Genomic DNA, 12826 nt, shown 5'->3' with positions numbered 1-12826 from the left:
TCTATCGTATTGTTGTCAGCAGCACCAGGAATCTGTGTCTTTCTTGTTGCGTCACCTTGCTGCTTCAGCTCCGTGTGTGCAGCTGCCACTCTTGGGCAAGCTGAACTTTTCTTTCGTGCTGGGCGGCTCTCCTTATGGGGCACACTCCTTGCACATGGGGCTCCCCTATGTGGGGGACACCCCTGCATGGCACGGCACTCCTTGCACACATCAGCACTGTGCGTGGGTCAACTCCACATGGGTCAAGGAGGCCCAGGGTTTGAACCATGGACCTCCCATGTGGTAGACAGATGCCCTATCTGTTGGGCCAAGTCCGCTTCACAATAAAGAATTCTTAATAAAGTATTTTGGTTGATGGAAAGTAGAAAAACACACACATATATACATAGAAAACTTATTTAGTTTACGCTAAATTTATAGTGAACCTAATTTCATTTATGATTTAGTCATTCCTTAAGAATTACCTATGACTATCTCAGAATGCTTATTATGAATATTACTGTATCTATAGATCTCTGAAAGTACCAAATTAAAGCTTGTTTAGTATATTGTTACTTCTGAGTTAAAACTTGAGGGAGTAGAGAACATAAGTAAAGAGTATGGTTAGTTAGCAAGATTGGAATGGCCACAATCAAATTGTTTTGTTTTTTTAAAAATCATTTTAGGACTGTATGTTTTTGTACATTTTGAAAGAGCCTGCAGATTCACAAGGAGAACAGAGGTTACCAGCATCTAGGAAAATGGAGAAGAGAGTAGGGCCCTCCCTTCTGGTACCCTGACACAGTAGAGTACCTGAAATCTTGCTCACTAGACTTTGTTTCTCTATTATCCATCTCTTCGTTATGTGCCCCCCCCCCCCCGTTTGTGTTGGGAAGTAGGAGATTTTAAAAACCTATTGACTAACCTAATTGCCAAGGGAAAGGTTTATGAAAGGGATTGGAAACATTCTTCATTGAAAGCTGTTTTATTGAGAAATAACCCACCCTGAGTAACTTCAAAGAGATATTTTTATATGGAAATTTGAACTTTGATCTTTTTGCCCCATTTTTTGCTTAAGGAAATCTTGTCAAAGTTCCTTATGAATGGAAGAATGATAACTTTTAAGGCTATAGAAAATGAAGTATAATCATGCCAGGTAATTTCATGTAGATATTTTTATGTCTGGCTGATCAGGATATGTGTATGTGTGTGTGTGTATGCATGTGCACACACAACTTTTTTTTTTAGTGTACACTTTAATGAGAAAATAATCTGTGTGCAGGGAGGATTTTAAAATTTTGTGGTATATCTTAGGTAACCATTATGATTCCAAATACTTTTGGGTTATCATAGAGACAATCAATTAAGTGTAGGAAAGACTATGATAAAATGTGATTTATTTCTCCTTTTAACCTTTACAGCCTGAAGATCCCTGTTTTGCATCTCAAAACCGCGTGTACAATGACATTGGAAAGGAAATGCTCCTACATGCTTTTGAGGGATATAATGTCTGTATTTTTGCCTATGGACAGACTGGTGCAGGGAAATCTTACACAATGATGGGTAAACAAGAAGAAGGCCAGGCTGGCATCATTCCACAGGTGAAAAACCAAAACAACAAAAACCTCTGTTTGTCATTACTTTTAGTCTTAAATTGCTCTAATAGTTTTATTTAGCAGACATTCAATCAGGGATTGTCTATGCAAGGACTAAAGCGGAATAATCTGTCTCTTTCCCTTAAAGGAGTTTTCCTACTAAAGATAATGAAACATTAAGAATGTGGTATGTGTTGTAAGATAAGCCTCTCAGAAATACTTTCCTTTTATCTTAGTAATTTAATACTATCATTTTAAACTTTGAACAGTCCAAGATTTCTTTTTGTAAGAGTAGTTAGTAATTCTTGTTTTGATCTTGTATTCTTAGGGAATAGAGAAGAGTTCTGACACAGGTATTTAGAATGGACTTCCTTTGTAAGAGGGCAATAGCTGTCCTTTTCTAAATGGATTATTAGATGATAATTTTAAATTCAGCTACATAATTGAAATGCTTATTATTTAAAAAGATTGAGAAATTCTTAGAAAAAAGTTGTACATACTAGCATGTTGTTTTCTATAATTACGTAAGACGTATTTGGGAATTGTCCTTTGTGCATGATATTATTATTTCTATACCAATTAGAGAAAGCATTATGTAGCTCTCACTATGTTTGATGCACAGGTCTAAATGCTTTACATATATTTAGTTCACCTAATCCCCATATGACCCTAAGAGTTGAGTGCTGTCATTACCCCCATTTTACAGATAAAAAATCTGAGGCACATTGAGGGCATGTCACTTTCCCAAGTAAATGATAGTATCAAGATCCACATTCAGGCACAGTGGTTCGGGAGTTTTTCCTCTTTACTACTATGTAGTACTTCTTCAGCAATAAAGTAATTGTTTGTAGATAATGGGAAGGTATGATATTAGCCATATTTGTTTATCCTGTTATCACACTTAATTTCTCCTTCTTTCCACTTAGCTTTAATTTGTTTTTTAAGTTCTGTATAATTACATTTGTATATCATTTCTGGTAAAATTTTGGAGTTCTTTATTTTAATGCAAAAGCATTTTTGTTTTTTATATTTAGGTTCACTGGGGAGTGAACCCCGGCACCTCACACATGTGAAGCAGGTGCTCAACCACTGAGCTACACCTGCTCCTCAAAAGCATGGTTTTTTAAAAAAAGATTATATAGAAACTACCATTTGTAATAAATTTTAAATTTTGTTTAGAGTTCTAGAGAATCAGGAAAATATAGTTCATTTTCAAAATGTATATTGATTGCCTTAATTCAAAAGGAATAGCAAATGAAAACTCAGTTGATTTTCATTAATTATTTTTATTAGAATATCACATATTTAAATAAATTCAAGGGATAGGGAAGATTAAGTTTCATGATTTTCCTGGTCTAGAAAAATTAATGTTTTCTGTTAGAAATGTCATAGTGGGGTATTGTAGCATCTCATGTAGGGGTTGGAGTCTGAAGTGGTAAAGGGAAAATTTAATAGAGTCAAAAATATTCTTGAAAATCTCTGTGTTACCCCGCTCCCAAACAGTGTATATTCTCTCCATAGATGTACGTATATATAAATTTATATTGCATATAGTAAGTGACAATATATAAATTTCTTATAAGAATATATATGCACAAAATATAGTTTAATAGTAGTTTTACGGCTGCACTGATATTATTATAGTAGAGTCACATTTACTAGAGTGCAGCCGTAAAACTACTATTAAACTATATTTTGTGCATATATATTCTTATAAGAAATTTATATATTGTCACTTACTATATGCTTCCCCTAAATGGGGCTTTCCTTCTCTGAGGAAATAATATTGAGGTATTATTGTTAAGGGAGAATAAAGATTAGATGAGAGGAATGTATTCAAAGTTTTCCTTTTATTTCATTCAAAGCATTAATTTCATCTTGTTGTTGATGCCATTAATATATTTTGAAAGAAAGGGATCTTGCTAATTCATTTAGCCCTCACGGTAACTTAGTACTTCTCTGATTTATGTTACTCCTGTCTCTCCCATTCTGATTCTGTAGTTGTGTGAAGAACTATTTGAGAAAATTAATGATAACTGTAATGAAGAAATGTCTTACTCTGTAGAGGTGAGTATATCCACATTTGAAAGCAAAGGCCACTACTCATCTCCTCAGACATATGACTTTTACCTGCCTCCTAATCGTGACTGTGCAGCAGACCACCTACCCATTCCCCCAGTGTTACCATTTTAGGCTCGTCTAAGTTTTGGTTATAAAGAAGAAAAAGAAGAATGTTTCAATTAAGTTCTTATTCATAAATCTTCCCTGCTTCCCCCCCCCCCGCCCCGCCCGTCGTTATCTCCTTTGAGTGTATCTTGGTTGTAAAACAATATACTTGGATTGCCAACTAACCTTTTAGAAAGGAGGGCTGTACCAATTTTTGGTTCCACCAGGAGGGTGTAAATCCATTGCGCCCTTGCCAGCATTTAGTATTAACATTTTTAAAATCTTTGCCAATTTGTTAAGGGAAATTTTCTCATTCTTATTTGAATTTCTTTTGATTATTAATGTCCTTGAACATCTTATATATTATGCATAGACTTTTTTATGTTTTGGGATTTTACTGTTTTCCTTGTTTGTATGAACTCTTTAATATTGTTAATGATTTTTGACAGGCATAGAGTTTTTTTGTGATACTCTAAAAACTATTTATTCACTATACAAAGACCATGTCCCTTATAAAATATACATGTAAATCACTAAAAAGTATAATTTGGTGAACATTTTCTCAATTACAGAATATGTTAAATCAGTTGGGATAACAGCTGTGCCTGCCTCAAATTAATAATTTTAGCACCCAAAGAGTCTCTTTTATATGTAATGCAAGGTTGAATACTTATTTTCAGATTACTTCCTAATATGTGTTTGCAGTGTGGGCATAGATTTTTAAAAAGTTTTTGTAATCAAATCTTTATTCCCCCTTTATAATTGCTTATGATCTTGGAAAGTTATTCCCCATCCAGTGTTAACCCTGATTCTTTTAAGAAGGGTCTAAAGCATTACTTTTAAACACATTGGTTTATTTGGTAAATATTTCTTCTCTTTTGTGTGTGCTTTATAAAACTAGGTTTTTAGCTCCCTTTTTTTTTTTTGGTATTCAATTTCATAGTAACTAAACTTCTATTTCAGCTGAGGAATTAAGATGTCCTTTAAGCAAGGTCTTTTTTTTTTTTTTTTAAGATTTATTTTTTATTTATTTCTCTCCCCTCCCTCCCCCAGTTGTCTGCTCTCTGTGTCCATTCGCTGTGTGTTCTTCTGTGTCCGCTTCTATACTTGTTGGCTGTTAGGTGAGCGTGGATTGGAGGGAAGGGAGTTAATTAGAGTAATTAAATGTTTAATTGCCTCAGGGTAAGAAATTATAATTGAAAAAAAAAAAGGAATGATAGCCTGACACATTCATTTTCATGATAGGAATGGTCCTGCTGATGGGACAAGAAACCTGGATGTATATTGTCTGAGGCTTCCTCTCCTTAGGACTTGAATAGGTCCTGCCAAAACCAGCTTCCATGCAGAACAATTCTCACCCCTTCTGGTGGCTACATTGTTTGTCTCTATTCAGTCACTTTGTTGTCACACTTACAGTATTAGAGACAATGTTCCTGTTTGTCTTCATTGCTCTGTAATATTGACATTGTTCTTTGGTTTTGATTCTGATAGAAGCCTTATTTCCAGGTTCTTGTCAGTAACTGCCAGCTACAACAGTGTACATTTTTAAAGACTTAAGACTTAACCAGTAACTGATAAATTGCTATTTTTTTTTTAAAGATGTATTTTTTATTTATTTCTCTCCCTGCTCACCCCCCCACCCCCCAGAGTGGTCTGCTCTCTGGTCCATTTGCTGTGTGTTCTTCTGTGTTGGCTTCTATACTTGCCAGTGGCACTGGGAGTCTGTGTCTCTCTTTTTTTTTTTTTAAGATTTATTTATTTCTCTCCCCTTCCCCCCCTACCCCGGTTGTCTGCTCTCTCTATTTGCTGCGTCTTCTTAGTCCACTTCTGTTGTTGTGAGCGGCATGGGAATCTGTGTTTTTTTGTTGTGTCATCTTGTTGTGTCAGCTCTCCGTGTGTGCGGCGCCATTCCTGTGCATGCTGCACTTTCTTTCTCGCTGGGCGGCTCTCCTTATGGGGCGCACTCCTTGCGCGTGGGGCTCCCCTACGCGGGGGACACCCCTGCTTGGCATGGCACTCCTTGCGCGCATTAGCACTGCGCATGGGCCAGCTCCACACGGGTCAAGGAGGCCCGGGTTTTGAACCGCGGACCTCCCATGTGATAGACGGATGCCGTAACCACTGGGCCAAGTCCGCTGCCTGTGTCTCTTTTTGTTGTGTCATCTTGCTGCGTCAGCGCTCTGTGTGTGCAGCACCACTCCTAGGCAGCCTGCACTTTTTTTGCACTGGGCGGCTCTCCTTACAGGGCACACTCCTTGCACTTGAGGCTCTCTTATATGGGGGCCACCCCTGCTTTGGCATGGCACTCCTTGCGTGCATCAGCACTGCGCATGGGCCAGCTCACCACACGGGTCAGGAGGCCCTGGGTTTGAACCCTGGACCTCTCATGTGGTAGGCGGACGCTCTATCCTTTGGGCCAAATCTGCTTCCCATAAATTGCTATTTAAAAATATTTTTTCTGCCCCAGTAAAGTAGCAGTCACTATGTGCCAGACATAGCCTGTTTACTTCCTTTTCCTCCTTGAGAAAGTCAGAAGATTGGTTGTAAGCTATGTGGTGTGGGATCTTTTTATTCGGTTGATTGAATGAAAGAGTCTAGAACCATGACATTTCAATTTATAAAGGTTGCTGATCTCTAATTGTAGAGCTTTTAAGAAAAGTTTTTAAAATTCAATTTAAAAAATCTTTTTAATGTGAGGAATTTCTTTTTCCAAGTCCTATAATTCACTTTTTTTTAACTTTTTTAAAATTGAAGTTTATCGTTCATACATGAACATACATAAACAGTAAGTGTATAGTTAGAGTTGTGAACTTAAAGAACAAACATGCATATCATCATAGAGGGCTCCCATACATTACCTCACCACCAACTCCTTTCACTGTTGTGAAATAGTTGTTACAAACTATGAAAGATCATCGTCAAAATATTACTACTATAGCCAATATCTTACATTTGGTGTATTTTCCTCCCAACCCACCAGTTAATGACACCCTGTATTCGTATCATATATTGTTATAGTTGATGAGAGATTGTTCTCGTTTGTTCTGTTAACCATAGTCCATCTTCCACCACAGGATTCACTATTACACGGTCCCATGCTTTGTACAATCCTTTCATAGTATACACTCAGTGGCTCTTATATTCATCCCAGAGTTGTACTGTTATTATCTCAGTCAAGCTTAGAACGTTTTCACTATTCTGAAAGAAAAAAATCCCATACCCTCTTATACCCCCTATTGTTATCTTTTAGAACCTGTAATTTACTTTAAGAATTTGTTCCTAGGTGAGCTACATGGAAATTTACTGTGAGAGAGTACGAGATTTGCTGAATCCAAAAAACAAGGGTAATTTGCGTGTGCGTGAACACCCACTTCTTGGACCATATGTGGAGGACCTGTCAAAGCTGGCAGTCACTTCCTACACAGACATTGCTGATCTCATGGATGCTGGGAACAAAGCCAGGTACAGTAGGAAATAGACTAACCACTGACTTCTTTGGCACATTTTGGAGTACTTTGTTCCTGTTAAGGGTTTGAGACCACATTTATAGCTATGAAGTTGCTTTGATTTACTGTCTTTAGCTATGTATGCCAGAGAGGTGAGGGCTTGATCATGTTAAGTATATTTCTTCTTGTCAAACTAATACACTGAAATACATTAGAACTTGGGTTCCGTTTTACTCTGGGGTTTGGATCAAGGCTGGTAAAATGTTAATCATCATGTCTATATGTGGCTGTTGTAGTAATTGGTTCTGGAAAAAATGAGCACCCAATAATAAAAATTAAATGCTTTGATGGTTTCTGATGGGACAGCTGGTGTATGAAAATTCTGATGGGAACCCTTTGAGTTGGGGGGTAACTTGATAGACTCACAAATAAGGCAATATTGAGAGCAAAAGTGTAAGTTACAGTCCTACAGTCTGTGAATAATAAAACTGTTGCTTGTGATTGTTAGGCTTATAATGTGTAGCCTGCTGTCCATTTTAACTTTCATCTAAGAATTCCATTGTCCCATGGTCACCTTTGTTTCTTTAGGACTGTGGCAGCCACCAACATGAATGAAACAAGCAGCCGTTCCCACGCTGTATTTACCATTGTTTTCACCCAGAAGAAGCATGATGCTGAGACCAATCTTTCTACTGAAAAGGTAGGTGACCATCAGATCCTGGGTTTGAGTTGTGAGGGATGCAGTCCTCTTTCTGGTCTCTGTATTTTATGAAAGGGAAGAAGGTTGCTGATTTACTTAATGTAGGGTGTTTTATAGCCTCTGCTTATCACTTTTTCTATCATTCAAAACCAATTCAAGCATGGGTTCTGAAGTAAAATTACAGGATAAAAAATAGAATTAAGAAAAAGCATTCCAAGATGTTGGGTTTCAAAAGCTACTCTTTGCAAGAGAATTAAGTAGTTCTCTGGGGAGAAAAATCCTTCTTTTTCTTCTTCTTGACTGGAACCTCTTAATTTATAACCTTATTAGCTTTCTTTGGTATGTGTGTTGTATTTTTTTGAGGTATGATAATGTTACCATGGGACCTTTTAAATGTTAATGCAAATGATTAAACAGGCATGTGCTTTATTCCTGGAAAATAAAGTAACTGCACAACAGTTCTGGTGTTCTTCAAATACCTTTGCTTGTTAATTTATAATTGTCTATGTTGATTTAATAGTGTAGACTTTTAAATTAGACTGCTTGCTTTGACTCCTGGCTTTGTCTCCCTTTACCTTACCTTGGGCAGGTTATGCAGTCTCTTTGTGCCTCAACTTCCCCATGTTTAACAACCTCAGGGTTGTTAAAGGATTAAATATTAATATAGGTTGAGTGCATTTAATAATCTGGCACAGAGTAGCAGCTCAGTAAATGTTTTATTGCTATTATTGTTAATAATAAATTTATGTTGAATTCTACTCTGCCTGCATTACTGAGTAGCATGCAGCTGAATTTTTGAATCGCAAGTTAGATTTATTGTACTGGAAGTTATAAAAGAGTCTTTGCTTATAAACTGAGTGCATTACAATACTGTTGTCATTTCTAATAGAATCCCCTTTTACTTGGTGACTTTTTAATCTGTTTTTATCTGAAAAGTATCTTTTTAAAATATGCTCCTCATGTAAGTAATCAGATAACTTGACACTGTTTAACCAGAGATTAGAATATTAATGCTATTTAGTAATCAGTATTCTTTGTCTGAGTGGCATCAAGGAACAGAAGTGAAAGCATTTCTGCCCTTCTCCCAAGATGTCAAATATAGAAAACTGAAGACATTAATCCCATAACCATAGCCTCCTTGATAATCCATTTTGATTAAATCTCCTAAAGCTATATTTGTTTTCAACTTTATTGAAGTATTATTAAAGTACAATAAACCATTTTTCTTTAAAGTATAGAATTTGACACATATATACATCTTTGAAAACAGTATCACAGTTAAAATAATGAGCATTTCCATTACCCTGAAAAGTTACCTTATGCCCCTTTGTAATCTGTGTATCCCTCTCTCCACCCCCACACCCACTCCTAGGTGATCACTGATTGCTTTCTGTCATCATAGATTAGTTTGCATTTTCCAGAATTTTATATAAATGGAATCATACAGTATGCACTCTATTTTACTTTTCTTCCTTCAGTTAGTGTAATGATTTTTGTGTTATGAATGTTTGTAAACAAGTTTTTATGTGGATATATGTTTATTTTTGTTTAAGTTTTTTTTAAGATTTATTTTCTTTATTGCCGGCTCCCCTCCCCCTCTTTGTTTGCGCAGGCTGTCTGCTCTCTGTGCCCATTTGCTGTGTGCTCTCTGTGTCTGCTTGTCTTCTCTTTAGGAGGCACCAGGAACTGATCCTGGGACCGCCCATGTGGGAGAGAGGTGCTCAGTCGATCGAGCCACCTCAGGTCCTCGTTTTGTCATATCTGTCATTGTCTTTCCTCTTTGTGTTGTCTTGTTGCATCGTCTTGTGTCATTTTGCCACGCCTACCCATAGCGCCAGCTTGCTGTCTTGCTGATCTTCTCCAGGAGGCACTGGGAACCAAACCTGGGACCTTCCACGTGGTAGGCAGGAGCTCCATCGCTTGAGCCACATCCACTTCCCTGGATATATGTTTTAGTTTCTCTTGGTAAATACCTAGGAGCAGAATGGGTACATTGTATGATAGTATATGTCTAACTTCTTTTTTTTTTTTTTTAAGATTTCTTTCTTTCTTTCTTTCTTTCTCTTCCCTTTCCCCCCACCCCACCGCCCCGGTTGTCTGTTCTCTGTGTCTATTCGCTGCGTCCTCTTCTTTGTCCATTTCTGTTGCTGTCAGCGGCACGGGAATCTGTGCTTCTTTTGCTGCATCATCTTGTTGTGTCAGCCCTCCGCGTGTGTGTGACGTCATTTCTGGGCAGGCTGCACCCTCCTTCGCTCTGGGCGGCTCTCCCCATGGGGCACACTCCTTGCAGTGTGGGGCTCCCCCACATGGGGGACACCCCTGCGCAGCACGGCACTCCCCGCGCGCATCAGCACCGCGCATGGGCCAGCTCCACACGGGTCAAGGAGGCCCGGGGTTTGAACCGTAGACCTCCCATGTAGTAGACGGACGCCCCAAACACAGGGCCAAGTCAGCTTCCCATGTCTAACGTCTTAAGAAGCTTCCAAACTCTTCCAAAGTGATTGTCCAATCCCATTGTGAGAGTTGCTTGATGCTTAATTTTTAATATGCCATTTAATGGGTTGGTGACTTTCATGTATTTTATGATACATGAAATTTTATCCTAAAATTACTTCTTTTGAATGAAGAGAATAGTATTTTCTTTGTCCTTGTTCTTTAAACCATTAATTTTGTCTTTTTCTTCCTGTGCCATATGTAAAGCTCTATTTCTAGTCCTCTCAATAATTAATGTCTTTATTTCCTGCCTCTACATGTTTTCTACTTCTACTTTGCTTATTTTTTTAATTGCTCCAATGTTATTGTTCTTTACCAGGTTAGTAAAATCAGCTTAGTGGATCTAGCGGGAAGTGAACGAGCTGATTCAACTGGTGCCAAAGGGACTCGATTAAAGGTACTTATTTTACCAAATAAATGGTCTAGTTAATAAACGTTATAACAGGGGTTCACACACTATAGTCGATGGGCTAAATCTGGCCCATTACCTGTTTTTTTGTAAATGAAATTTTATTGGGACACAGCTATACTCATTTATGTATTGTTGATGGCTACTTTCACACTATAATGAGAGAGTTGAATAATTGTGACAGAGACTGTATAGCCCCCAAAACCTAAAATTTTTATTATCTGGCCTTTCACAGAAAATTTTTACCAATTCCTGATCTATAATGTCAATGAAAGGATAAGCTATAACAGAATAGTTAGGGAGGACTTCGTGAACAAGCTGAGAGTTTAACTGCATTTTGAGAAATAGGCAGAATTTGGCTAGATTGAAGTAAGGGGGTTAAACATGTGGTCCTGGCATGTTGTCAAGTGGAGAGGAGGAAAGATTGAAGAGTAAGGATGATCTTTGAACTTGCGGTCATAAGTAAATAAGTAATATTTGCATATAGCTAAATGTGTTTTATTTATTATATATGATGTAGCAATAGTAGAAACTCAATTCTTTCATGTTTGGTATTTATTTTAGGAAGGAGCAAATATAAATAAGTCTCTCACAACTTTGGGCAAAGTCATTTCAGCCTTGGCAGAGGTGGTAAGTTTTATACTACGTTATAAGGGAAAAGTGTCTGTTCAACAAATGTACTTGACAATATTTTAGGATTGTTTATGAAGTCTGACCTTTTTTGGCCCTTTTGTATAATCTGGTCTTTCTCCTTTTAGAACTTTTCAGATAAGATACTATAAAACACACTTTGACTTTGAACTGAAAGTATTAATAAAAGAAATTAAGGAGACTGGGTATAAATATAGATCTGGAAAGGCTAGATCAAAGACCTAAAATTTAACTAAGTTTTTGGCCTTAGTTAATGCTTAACATAAGTTATATAAAAAATAAAAAATAATATCCAGTGTACCTAATAGTTTGAATCAGATGAGTAAATGCACAAAAACCAAGCACATTCATTGCATGTTCTTATCCTACAATGATCTTTTCTAAGTATAATGCAGTACCTTCTGCAATATTTTGAGTAATTTGGCTTTGGTGAATGCTGTTAATTTGGGGGAGGGATGACAATAATATAGAATGAATTTTTAAAAATAGTTTTATGCTTTCCTTTTATTTCTTAATAGTGGAGCAGTGAGGCTGAAACTTTTTGTATAAGGGGCTTTCGATATTTAGATTAGAAATTGAGAAAATATTGTGTGCTTTAATTTCATTTACTACCTTATTTGAATCCCTAAAAAGAATTATATGCCTTTTTTTTTTCTTTCCTTTTTTTGTCTCAGAAGTCATGCTCAATCCATGACTTAAAATTTAAAAAAAATAAGAAGCGAATGTGGCTCAAGCAGTTGAGTGTCCACCTCCCACATGAGAGGACCTGGGCTCGGTTCCCAGGGCCACCTGAGACAAACAAAAACAAACAATAAGCAAAACAAATGATAAAACGAACTCAGGGATGCTGATGTGGCTCAGTGGTTGAACGCTGGCTTCCCACATACAAGGTCCCGGGTTCAATCAAAAACAATTTTTTTTAATAGAAAAAAACAAATATTTTCTATTTGGAGACTTATCCTGTGTTCTTTCTCTCCCTTAAATGCTTTCATCTGTAGGATAACTGCACCAGCAAGGTATGGTGGGGTTTGGTAGAAATGAACTAGCTGTGCAATCAACTGTTATGATTTTACGTTCTCAGCAGGATGTTTGGAGTCATGAGTAGGAATGGATTCTTGAGAAACGTTCTTGTCAATTGCTTTCTGTGTGTGGAGTTTAGAATGGCTATTTGGGGTGACTATGAATCATGAAACTTCACACCCAAATTAATTTAGGGAATGTAATGTGCTTTGGAGAAGGAATTCAGAATAAAGGAACAAGAGAAAACTTTGAGGAAGCTTTTACATTGTGTTATCTAATGATGTTTCTTCTAGTGATCTGTAGATTGTCTCTTGAAGAACTCTATAAAGCACTTGAAAGAACAATAAAAAAATTTCTTAAGGGTCAC

General features: G+C 37.1%; 1 protein-coding gene across 17 annotated transcripts in view; it reads left to right on the top strand.

Annotated features, from left to right (window-relative positions):
• KIF1B (kinesin family member 1B) overlaps positions 1-12826 on the top strand; it is a 155537-nt gene that overhangs the window by 45478 nt on the left and 97233 nt on the right. For 11 of the 17 annotated variants that reach the window (XM_058304449.2, XM_058304439.1, XM_058304441.1 and 8 more), the window contains exons 4-9: positions 1401-1580; positions 3576-3641; positions 7024-7202; positions 7775-7886; positions 10699-10776; positions 11353-11418. In XM_058304449.2, the coding sequence (XP_058160432.1) occupies positions 1401-1580; positions 3576-3641; positions 7024-7202; positions 7775-7886; positions 10699-10776; positions 11353-11418 (681 nt within the window). Of the gene's footprint in view, positions 1-1400; positions 1581-3575; positions 3642-7023; positions 7203-7774; positions 7887-10698; positions 10777-11352; positions 11419-12437; positions 12456-12826 lie in introns of all 17 variants that reach the window. The other 6 variants (XM_058304447.2, XM_058304440.2, XM_071217792.1 and 3 more) reach the window with 1 other exon arrangement.

The sequence above is a fragment of the Dasypus novemcinctus genome, chromosome 9, assembly GCF_030445035.2.
Source record: "Dasypus novemcinctus isolate mDasNov1 chromosome 9, mDasNov1.1.hap2, whole genome shotgun sequence".
Classification (NCBI taxonomy): domain Eukaryota; kingdom Metazoa; phylum Chordata; class Mammalia; order Cingulata; family Dasypodidae; genus Dasypus; species Dasypus novemcinctus.
The sequence above is the reverse complement of the archived record's forward strand: the minus strand, read 5'-3'. Positions and strand labels throughout refer to the sequence as shown.